Source organism: Protobothrops mucrosquamatus, unplaced genomic scaffold (genome assembly GCF_001527695.2).
Source record: "Protobothrops mucrosquamatus isolate PMUCROS unplaced genomic scaffold, P.Mucros_1.0 scaffold586, whole genome shotgun sequence".
In the NCBI taxonomy this organism is placed as follows: Eukaryota; Metazoa; Chordata; class Lepidosauria; order Squamata; family Viperidae; genus Protobothrops; species Protobothrops mucrosquamatus.
The window spans coordinates 508068-520318 of NW_015386886.1; the positions used below are offsets into that span (position 1 = coordinate 508068).

The window sequence follows — 12251 nt, forward strand, 5'->3', positions numbered from 1 at the left end:
GAGACCAGCTACTGCCCTGGGCAAAGAGATGAGGCCAGGTTTGGTTTCTGCTTTTCAAAAAAATGCTTTTAAAAATCTTTTTGGTGAACAATATCTTTCTTTCTGCCTTTTTAATATTTCCTTCTCTGGGTTAACTTCCCACAACTCATTTTTTGCATCTGTCTTTACACAAAAAGAAAAAACAGTCCAACCTGTGAGGAAAAAAAATCACCTCCAAGAGTGTTGGAAGACAAAACAGGTTTTATGGAAGCATTTGCAAAGGTTGGTGGACCCTTCTACCTTGCAAGTAAAGGGCCATACTTAAATCATTTCAGCATAAACTTTTATATCCTGTCCCGTAGAATATGCCACATCCTTCTTTTCCAGACCCAGTTGATAGGTCCAGTCTGGTCACATGCTTTCCAACCGCCTAGCAACCAGACCCTCCAATTATTAGATCAAAAGCCCCTTTTGTTTCTATCTCTCCTTCCTTGTCTGTGGCATGATTTGTAACATCCTGCTAACTCAGGATGTAGCTTTCTGTAAGATAAGCCTGTCTACCTAAATGGCACGTATGGATAATTGCAACAGTTACAAATGATTTATGTTTTCCCTTGTTTATCTATAAGAATGCCTGGTTTTCATGTAGAACAGGGGTGTCAAACTGCCAGCCCGTGAGCCAGATACGTTACGAGGAAACCACGCCCACCCCATTGCCAGCAATGGGGAAAAAGTTCCGATACGTCGTGCGATGTCACGTAACGTCATGAGTTTGACATGTCTGATCTAGAAGTTATGTATGTAACAGAGTTCATGCTTCGATTAAACATGGCCACACTTTGGCTATAGGATTATACTTTAAAACACTAACTCTAGGCAGTTTCTATAAACTATAAGCTTGCCTATGTTATGAAAAATTATAACATATACATTTCTTGTATACCTCACAAACTAATCAAAATTATTACCATAAAAGACAAATTAGGAATATAAGTTAAAATAGGCGAGAAAATTGTAAGAGAATACCTTCCACCCTATAAGAGTTCAAATCACCTGGACTAGATGAATTACACTACAAGGTTCTGAAGGAACTGGCAGACATAACCTCAGAACCACTGAACCATATTTTTCAAAGACCGTGGAGCACCAGGGAACTACCAGAGGACTGAAAAAGGACTGATATAGCTCCCATCTTAAAAAAGGGGAGGGGGAATGGAACCAGGAAATTACAGACCTATCAGCCTGATATCAACATCTGGGAAGATTCTGGAAAAGATAACGAATCTGTGAACATCTTGAAGCAAATAAAATCATAACCACAAACCAACATGGGTTTGTTAAAAACATATCATGCCAGACAAGTCTTATCATATTCTTTGACAAAGTGACAAAATTAGTGGACCAGAAAAATGCTGTGCATATAATGTATGTCAAATCTGGGAAAATCAGGAGATTCAGGCAGTTCAAATGAGTATAAAGATTTATTGCAAGCTTACGCTCTCTACAAGAATCTGACCAACTAGCGGTTGAGGGAAATGTGCCGATGATAAGAGAGGCATTCAAGGTAGGCTGGACTTAGATCTCTTGTGAGTGCGCAGGGACTTATGACTTATGACATGTTTGTCCTTTCCCTCGGGCTCAGCCTGGTCATGTCCTACAATTTACTTGGATTTCAGTAAGGCATTTGATAAAGTAGATCACAACCTACTACTTGATAAGATAGAAAAATGTAGGCTAAACAGCATCACCACCAGATGGATTCGTAACTGGCTGGCCAACCACACTCAACATGATGTCCTTAATGGAACTGCATCTACATGGGAGGAAGTATGCAGCGGGGTACTCCAAGGCTCTGTCTTAGGCCCAGCACTCTTCAATATCTTCAACAATGATTTAGATGAGAGGATAGACAGGGAACTCATCAAATTTGCAGATGACACCAAGCTGGCAGGAATAGTGAACACTTCAAAAGATAGACTTAAGATATAGTAAGATTTTGAGGTCAGACTTGAACATTGGGCTCTATGTAACAAAATGAAATTAAATTCTACATTTAGTCAAGAAAAAGCAAATGCACAGGTATAGTATAGGTGTCACCCAGGTAAATAGTAATAACTGCAAGAGGGATCATGGGTCCTAGTGGACAATCACTTAAATAAGAGCCATTAGTGTGCTGCAGCTGCCAAAAAAGCAACACAATCTTATATTGCATTAACAGAGGTATAGAATCATTATCATGTGAAGTGTTAGTACCACTTTATAATGCCTTAGTAAGACCACGCTTGAAATATTGCATCCAGTTTTGGTCGCCATGAAATAAAAAAGATGTTGAGATTCTAGAAAGAGTGCAGAGAAAAGCAACAAAATATGATTAGGGTACTGAAGCTAAATTATATGAAGAATGGTTGCAGGAATTGCGTATGTCTAGTTTAATAAAAAGAAGGACTAGAGTGATATGATAGCAGTGTTCCAGTATTTGAAGAGCTGCCACAAAGAGGAGGGGGCGTTCAACCTATTTTCTAAAACACCTGAAGGCAGGACAAGAAGCAGTGGATGGAAACTAATCAAGGAGAGAATCAACCTAGAACTAAGGAGAAATTTCCTGACATTTAGAACAATTAATCAGTGGAATGACTTGTCTTCACAAGGTGCTCCAACACTGGAAGTTTTTAAGAAGAGATTGGACAACCATTTGTCTGAAATGGTATATAGGTTTTCTTGCCTGAGCAGGGTTTGAACTAGAAGACCTCTAGGGTCCCTTCCAACTCTATTATTCTGTTATTATGTCTGGATCACAATAGGTTGTTAGCCATTACTCCTCTATTTGTCATCTACCCTCTAATACCTCTTAACAAGACTTCTTTTATTGTTAAGTCCCTATCTTATTTGCCAACTTAGCAGTAGTCTCCATTGTCCTATGGAATAGTGCTTATGGGGTCCTCTGCAAATGGCGCGCTGAGTGGCAGGACAATTGTTTTCCTCCTGCCAACAAACAACAGATTTTGCCACCAAAGCTGATTCTTTTGCAATGTGGTCTCCTGATTTGGACAAGACCATCCAGGAACGACCTAAGTAAATAAATAAATAAAACATTTACTTAAAAAAAGAATAGTGGTTATGGAAAAATTACTTATTCTCAGGGTTCTCCTATTAATAAAAAAAAGTCAAATTCTAAGACAACCCTGGAACAACCGTTTATCTACCTGAGGAGTGAAAACCTAATGGTTGCAATTCTCTATATGAGTGGCTAGAAGGTCAGGTCTCAATCTTTTCCTTTTTTCTGTTCTGTTGGAATCTAATTTGTTGCTAGCAGATTTGAAAGAGAAGGAACATGGTTTGAGAATTTCAGGCTTGTTGGAGGGGGCTGAAATAGGCATGAATTTAAAAGACTTACAGAAGACAGAATGATGAATGATGAACTGGAATTTCTTAGGAAGATTGATGGAGATTGGGGGATGGTCTTATTATATCCAATCACAAAACAATTGTCAAGAGATGCTACATTTCAACTTGTAGGAATATTCTTTGAACAACAAATTCTGTGAAGATATCTACAACAGAGATGTATGAGTTTGAGAAATGATATGCAATCGTTGGGAAAGATCCCATTAAAAATTTTAAGGAGAAGTTTTATAATTAAGAATCAATTGAGGATATTTGATCCTGGACAGATCAGAGATAATGACTGCAGTATTTATGGTAGTTCAGAAGCCTCTGTGGACATTCTATGACTTAAATACAATAATAGATTGTTAACAGAGCGATTTAAAGTTTAACTTTCATATTGGCTTTACCTGTTAAATTTGTACTATATGTAGTAGATTGATGCCAGGTGAAATGATTGGGTAAACAGAAATGTAGAAGTTCATAAGCTATGGGCCTGTTTCGCAAGGGAGGGAAACTATTATTCTTGAAATATATTTATCAGTATTCAACTAGGGGAAATTTATGCATATATATTGTTTTTATGCACATTTTTATGTCTTGTTTAACTATGTTTTGTTCTTGTTCTTGTTCTTGTTTTTTCTTTTTCTTTTTTTGGAGTTTGTATTTTAACTTTGTGAGCTGTATGCAATGAAATTTCATTTTAATGTATGCCGATTAGTGAAATTGAAAGTGACAATAAAGTTATTTATTCTATTCTATTCTATTCTATTCTATTCTATTCTATTCTATTCTATTCTATTCTATTCTATTCTATTATCTTTGTGAATAAAATAAAACATTTACTTAAAAAAAGAATAGTGGTTATGGGAAAATTACTTATTCTCAGGGTTCTCCTATTAATAAAAAAAGTCAAATTCTACAGTAATTTGTGTGATTCCTTATATAAATAAGAGAATACTTCAAAGCTGTGAGTGGCAGCAACTTGGCACTTGCTATTATCTCAGAACCATTGTACCATATCTTTCAAAAATCCTGGAGCATCAGGGAAGTACCTGATGATTGGAAAAGGGCTGATGTGGTTCCCATCTTCAAGAAAGGGGAAAAAAAACAGACCCAGGAAAGTACAGACCAATCAGTCTAACATCAAGATCTTGGCAAGATCTTGGAAAAGATAATTTAAAAAACTGCGAACAACTAGAAGCAAACAAAGTTATAACCAGTAGCCAGCATGGGTTTGTCAAAAACAGATCATGCCAAACCAATCTTATTTCATTCTTTGATAAAGTGACTAAATTAGTAGACCAGTGAAACACTGTGGACATAGTATATTTAGACTTCAGTAAGGCATTTGACAAAGTAGACGAGACTTGGTTTTGGCTAGTCTAAAGAAAAGACATAAGGGAGACATGATAGCACTGTTCCAGTATCTGAGGGGCTGCCACAAGGCAGAGGGGGTCAGGTTGTTCACCAAAGCACAGATGGAAGGACGAGAAATGTTTGGAAACTGATTAAAGATAGAAACAACCTGGAATTGGGGAGAAACTTCCTGACAGTGAGGACAATCAACAGCTTATCCCCAGAAATAGTGGGTGCTCCATCACTGGACATTTTTAAGAGTAGACTGGACATTCACCTGTCTGAGACGATATAGGTTCTCCTTCCTTGATCAGGGGGTTGGACTAGAAGACCTCCAACGTCCCTTCCAGCTCTATTCTATATTATAAATTCTATTTTAGGCATTAAGCCACAGTATCTGAAAGAACACTTCTTCCTATATATTCCTGCTTGAACAGTTACTTGATGAATGATAGACAGGTGATTTGTTGAGCGTGATTCCATATGTAGCCAGTACAAATCACGTTGACAAAAAATTATGAAGCGCTCATTCTCATATCTTGCAATTCCCAGACTTTGTACTTGTGTCCTTATATTGAATCCAAGTATGTAAGTTGTGTGGTTTGCTTTAAAATATCACAATGCACTTTTTATCATTTCCTCCATTTCTCTCCCCATGAATTCCAATGAATGGTTCTTCTCTGGTACATTCTTTAGCTCTGCAGTTCCCTCTTGGCAACTGGTTCTTATTTATGATAGTTGCAGTGTCCTGGGATCATGTGATCCCCTTTTGCGAACTTCTGACAAGCAAAGTCAAAGGGGGAAGCTAGATTCACTTAGCATCCATGTTACTAACTTAACAACTGCAGTGATTCACTTAACAACTCTGGCAAGAAAGGTCATAAAATTGGGCAAAACTCACTTAATAATTGTCTCACTTAGCAACATAAATTTTGGGCTCAGTTGTGGTTGTACGTCAAGGACTATCTGTAAATAACTGTAAATAAGTTATTTAGTATACATTTTTGGATTACATATTTTAACAGCAAGCTCCGTGGGCAAAATTTGTTTTGAAGTGTAGCATGTATACATCAAAATATGTTATATGAAAAGTATTGTTATTTTTCATGCCTCGTATTATCATTTTGTCTAATACATACACACACACATGTAGAACATATTTGTATGTATGTCTGAATTTTTACTGTTTGCAAAAATACACTTTTACCTGAGAAACATATTAATTTATTTTCAATAGCAACAACAGCCATATTTAGACAATTGGTGCCCCAACTGAACCAAGATAATGAATGAGCCTCTGGGTCTGCTGCAGGAAATGTTATTGTCCAGAATTTCCTATTTGAACCAAACTAAGATATTGTTATCAATAGCTTCAAAATATGCCAGTTTATATTTGAAGCTGGCATGGTATTCTGACTTGTTTTGAAGTTGATAATGACAGTTTCTTGTTTTGCACTAAATGATAAAGTATAGCTACTGAAAAACTGTCTAATTTATTTTTAGTGATATAAAGGCAAAGGAAAACAGGTGCAAACACACCCAAAAATTTCTTCCTGATTGCTGTTTTAAGCTATTATATTGATAACTGGAACTATGTTGAAGAGTCTTACAGTTCATTGAAGATTAATACAACTTTTATAGGTAATCCTTGCTTAACGACCCTAATTGTGACGCTACCATTAAGTGAAATCATTGCTATATGGGAAATCACATGACTGCAGCTATGCTTTCCAGCTGGAAAGAGGCAAGATTACTCAGTTTCACATCTTTGGCTTTTGTTCCCCCTCCCATTGGAATACTCAAATGCCTGAATGCTATCTTGTACGTATCAAAAGCAGTGTAAGCACCCACAGCCTAGGGCTGGGAGCTGCAAGCATTCTATACAAATAGCTTACTGTCTTGAAATCCCTTTCTCTCCAATCTCTCTGCTGTACAAGGGGGAGGGGGGGAAAGCAATTTCTATAAGCATCTCTCCTTTGCCTGACCCTTTCCTGTTGATGATACAATCACTTCCCTCTCAATATGTTGAAGAGCAAACAGCTTATTCTCTTGAAATCTCTTTCTTTCCAATATCTCTGTTATAAGGGCGGGGGGGGGGGGAGAAAAAGTAAGTGATTACTGTAGACAGTCTCTTCTTTGCCTGGCTCTTCCTCCCTCCCCTATAGAGCAGAGAGGTTCGAGAGGATGAAAGTTTAATAGAGTAAGCTGTTTGTTCTTCTGCACACCAAGAGCAAAGCAATCCTGCCAGCAGCAGGAAAGGATAAGGCTAAGGAGTAATTGCCTACAAAAATACCTTGCTTCTTCCTGCTCCAAAGTGGAGAAATTGGAAACAGTAGCCACCACTGCAGGCACTTCCAAGAGCTGGGCTTCTAGGGCTGCTCTGGTAAGTGAGGCCGCGTGGCTAACCCAGGACCAGGCTGGCACAGAGGGCACAACACATCCTGCAGCTTAAGCTCTGCACCACCATCGGCCCATTCAGTCCCAGCATACCTGAGGCTGCCATTCCCACGCTGCAGATGCGATTGCATTGATTTTGATGTGTAGAAAAGTAAACAGCTTGTTTTCTTGCAATCTCTTTCTCTCCAATCTGTAAGAATTATGCACAAGATAATGCATATTGACTATAATAGTCATCGCATAATTGAGGGACTCTGTGACGGTCATAAATGGACTATAAAATTCTTCAGCACAGTTGAAACTTTGAACAGTGCTGAATGAATGATAAGCAAGGACTATTTATAGTATGCATTTCTATGAAGCAGAATCTATACATAGGCAATAATCTGTTTGCATCCAATACTCTTTTTATTACTTTATTTTGTTTTATTGTATTGTATGCAATTATTTATTGTATTTTACACACTATTGTATATTCTGTACCTGTGGTATACTGTGGTTATAACAATAACCATCTGAGGTTACAACAATAAACTTTTTTAGAAAGCATCATGAATTCAAAGGTTTTGAATCATTTTATTATTTTAAGAACACAAATGCCTGTCCATGAGTCAATAATATAATTACTAATTTGATGACCTTCTACCAGAAGTTTACAGCTGACAATCAGTTATTATTGTGGACATATTTGCATTAAATTCAGTTCATTCTATAATCTTCTCTGTGATCTAGATAGATTTTCTTTAATGGAAAAGTATATTAATTAAGGATTTTGCTTTGTTTTTTGCAGTTACCTCATCGTCGAGTGACATTCTCTGCAGCCAATCAGGCTCAAGATCTGCAGGATCCCTCCCAGCACAGTTACTATGACAGTGGCCTTGAAGAGTCAGAAACACCAAGCAGCAAATCTTCATCAGGGCCTCGAATAGGGCCTCTGGCTCTACCCGAGGACCACTATGAGCGCACCACACCTGATGGCAGCATTGGTGAGATGGAACATCCTGAGAATGGTAAGAACATTATAGCAAATTAAAAAGCCCTCTAGTAAAGTATATCTAATTATTGTTTGGCAAAAAGTTTGTAAGGTCCCACTTCAGCTAACCACCCAAGAAAGTAGAACTCTTGAAACAGGTATTGTCTCAAAAGGATACTTTTATTAGGGGTCAGTGACAGTAGAGAAGTCAAGCCGAGATCTGGGGGAAATCCTGTGCAAACAGTATAGTTAAGCTGGCAATATTCCTCCTCCTACCAAAGTCATAATGTCCATTTGAAATCCAGCCAATCCATAGGTGGTCTGATGAGTGGGTAATTGGCACAGTTGGCGCACATCTCAAGGTCTTCTCCAGTTTCGTTTCTCTGTAACCGTTTCCCTGATAAGGGAGACACATTCCTTCCTCAAGGGGATAGAGGCAGGAGGAGAGAGTAGAAAACGAAAGTTATCCCAAGTGAGAGTAAGCTCCCCCTCCCCCCAGCAGAATGGCAGGCCCCCAAAATAGAATATATATGCATGGAAAACGATGAGAGTTTGGGAACCTGACATACAGCCTCCCTAGAAGAACGGGAAATTCACCTAGAAAACAGAAAGGAAAGGGAACAACAACACAAAAAGTCAATGAGGTTTATCGGGATATTTAGAATGGAACTGTTGTAAAAGCTTAGCGGCTCTAACATGTCTCTTATTCACCCACTCATTCTGGGCAGAAGGGAGGTTTTTCCAAACTACCAGGTACTGTGTCACTCCATGGTTTGTACGAGAGTCTAAAATGTCTTTTATTTCAAAGTGTTGTTCTCCCTCAACCATGATAGGAGGTGGCACTGGGGATGCAGGAGGTCTGAGATTTGAGGTAACCTCTTGTTTGAGCAAACTGCAATGGAAAACAGGGTGGATTTTCCGTAGATTCTTTGGCAAGTCTAGCTCAACAGTCACAGGATTGATGATGTATTTAACTGGGAAAGGTCCTATAAACTTAGGACCTAATTTCTTTGAAGGTTGCAGGGACTGTAAATACTTTATAGAAAGGAACACTCAGTCTCCCACTTGATATAGCTTTGTTCTACCCTTCGTTTATCAGCTTGGGCGTTATAAGCCTCCATGGCCTCATCCAGGGCTTTCCTGACCACTGGCCAGGTGTTTTGCACTTGTTTGATCCACTCCTGCAAGGAGAGGATTTCAGGTTCTTTGGTGGGGAGCTCAGGTATGGCCCCAAAGGTTTGGCCATTTGCTACTTGAAATGGAGTAAACCCAGTACTTGAGTGTACAGCATTATTGTAAGCAACCTTAGCAAACGGTAGCAGGTCGGCCCAATTGTCTTGTTGATCATTAATAAAACATCTCAGGTATTGTTCTAAAACTGAGTTAAGTCTCTCTGTTCCCCCATTCATTTGAGGATGGTGGGAAGATGATAACCCTTGACTAGAACCCATCAAGTCCAGAAAAGCCTTCCAGAACTTAGAAGTGAATTGAACCCCCTGGTCTGAAATTATACGTTGTGGAGCCCCATGAAATCGATATAGGTTTTGCACAAAGAGTTTAGCTAAAGTTTTTGCAGTTGGAACCTTGGGGCATAGAATGAAATGAACTTGTCTGGATAACACATTCGTTATGACCCAGATCATACTGTTTCCAGCACTTTCAGGTAATTCTACAATGAAATCCATAAAGATCTCTCTCCAGGGTGCTGACGGACTGGTTACCGGCTGCAGCAATCCTGGAGATTTCCCTTGCCACCTTTTGGCTGCGGCGCATGTGGGGCAGCTGGCCACATAGCTTTCTATGTCCTTTTTCAATGCAGGCCACCAAAATTGTCTCTTAATAAGATGTAATATCTTTACAAAACCAAAGTGTCCAGCAGTTTTTGAATCATGTCCTGCTTTTATCACTTTAAATCTCAATGCTGCTGGAACATAGAGTTTCTCCCCAATCCATGCGAAACCATCTTTTAACGCACACAGGTTATTATGGTTATGAAACCATTCATCTGTTTCTAAGGCAGTTTTAAATTCCTGTAATAAAGACTTTCCAACAGCACCCACTGGTGATTACAGGAGCCGCTAGTTGATAAGGATGCAGAAATGGTTTGGCTACTTCTGCTTTCTTGCTGGTAGCCTGGATAATGCATCAGCTAGAAAATTCTTTCCCCCAGGGAAGTAGTGAATTGTAAAATTAAAATGATGAAAATGCTGGGATCACCTTGCCTGCTTAGGGGAGAGTTTTCTGGGTGTTTTCATGGCTTCAAGGTTCTTATGGTCAGTCCATACTTGGAATTGTATTTTGTTTCCTTCTACGAAATGTCTCCAAGTTAGTAAAGCCCACCATACAGCATAGACCTCTTTCTCCCAAGCTGCCCACCTCTGCTCAGCCTCAGACAGTTTCCTCGAGGTGTAAGCACAGGGCTGTAATTGTCCTTCTTTATTTCTCTGCAGCAAAACAGCTCCCACAGCTACATCACTGGCATCAGCCTGAATTATAAATGGTTGGTCCAGATGTTTTAAAAACAGGATGTTTTAAAAACAGCTCCGTAGAAAACAGTCTTTTAAGTTTCTCAAAAGCGCTTGGTGTTCTCCTGTCCATTACAGCGGTTGACTGGGTTTTGGCTTATCCCCCTCTTATCCTAGGAAACTTTGCAGTTGTTTCCTGGTTTTCAGGGTTGCCCAATCTAAGACTGCCCTCACTTTCTCTGGGTCCATCTCTATTCCTTCATTTGATATGCGATAACCCAGGTAATCAATACAATCTTTGTGAAATTCATATTTTGATAGCTTGGCATACAGTTTGGCAGAGTGTAGTTTTTTCAGTACCACTCTGACTAGCTTAATGTGCTCATCTTTTGTTTCGGTGTAAATAAGGATATCGTCCAGGTAAACTAGGACCCCTTTATACAAGTGATCACATAGGACTTCGTTGATCAATTGCATGAATACTGCAGGGTGCCCCTGTAACCCAAAGGGGAGAACTTTAAATTGGAAGCAATCCAATGAGCAATTGAAAGCAGTTTTCCACTCATCTCCTTTCTTTATTCTTATGCGATAATAAGCCTCTCTCAAGTCCAGTTTTGAGAAAAAAATTCCTTTCAATAGGTGCGCTAACATGTCTTTCATTAAAGGTACTGGATACATGTTTTCCATGCACACAGCATTCAGGGTCCTATAATCAACGCAGAGACAAAGAGAAATGGCTCTTCGCTCTAAGTTCCTTTTGATAATTTTTTCCAGTTCATTCAACTCCCTAGGAGCCATCAAGTACATTTTTGGTTTTGGCAATTTCGCCCCTGAGATTATTTCAATTGCACAATCTATGGGCCGGTGAGGGAGGAGTTCGTCCATCCTCTGCTCGCTGAAGGCTTCAGCCAAGTCTTGGTATTCCATTGGGAGGCTTTGCAAGTCTGACTCACTGAGGGCAGAGGCAAAATCACTATGTAATCCACATCTCCCGCCAGTCAGCTGCTCCACCTTCCAGAGCCAGGGTGACCACACAAACTTTCTCGACATTGGTAGGCAGTGTTCTCCCATAGATTTGCATATTTAGGTGAACACTTGTGCCAGGAAATATCCCAATCGCTTCGGATCTCCATCAAACTTCACTCGGATTGGAATTGGTTTCACCTCGGCTGGCTGAACTGGTCTGCCTCTGGCTCCTTGAGACGGACAGCCCCGCCGCTGTACCACCTCCTGGACTCCAGCCGCTGCTGTCTCTCCGACCTCCGATTCTTCCTCCTCTGATTCCCCCTCCGACTCTTCGGCTTCCTCCTCTGATTCCCCCTCCGACTCATGGTGTAAGGACCCACCCCACTTTGCATCTTAAGAAGACAGAACTCCTGGAATATTTCTTCCAACAGGCATCTTTATTAAGAGAAAGCTGGATGTAGGCGTTCTAGACAGGACTTGGGTTCGAGCTCTCCACTTCAAGGTTTTAAGGGATCCCCCATTAGTCACCCCCCCATAACCCCCTTTTCCCAGCGACAATTCTAGGCATTACATTCTCACCCCCTTTTCCTCATTGCCGGGAGGAACTTCAAAAAGGATTACATGAAAGCTAATGACCCCCATTGTTATTGTTAGTCCATTTGGTGATATCCACCTCCAGTCCCTTTGAAGTAGGCTGAAGGAAGTGAGGGCCATAAAGCCCCTTTGTT

The 12251-nt window shown here is 39.8% G+C and overlaps 1 protein-coding gene across 1 annotated transcript in view; it reads left to right on the top strand.

Moving 5' to 3' along the window:
* PCDH1 (protocadherin 1) overlaps positions 1-12251 on the top strand; it is a 218806-nt gene that overhangs the window by 172796 nt on the left and 33759 nt on the right. The window contains exon 3 of the mRNA XM_015817421.2: positions 7910-8129. Within this exon, the coding sequence (XP_015672907.2) occupies positions 7910-8129 (220 nt within the window). The remainder of the gene's footprint in view (positions 1-7909; positions 8130-12251) is intronic.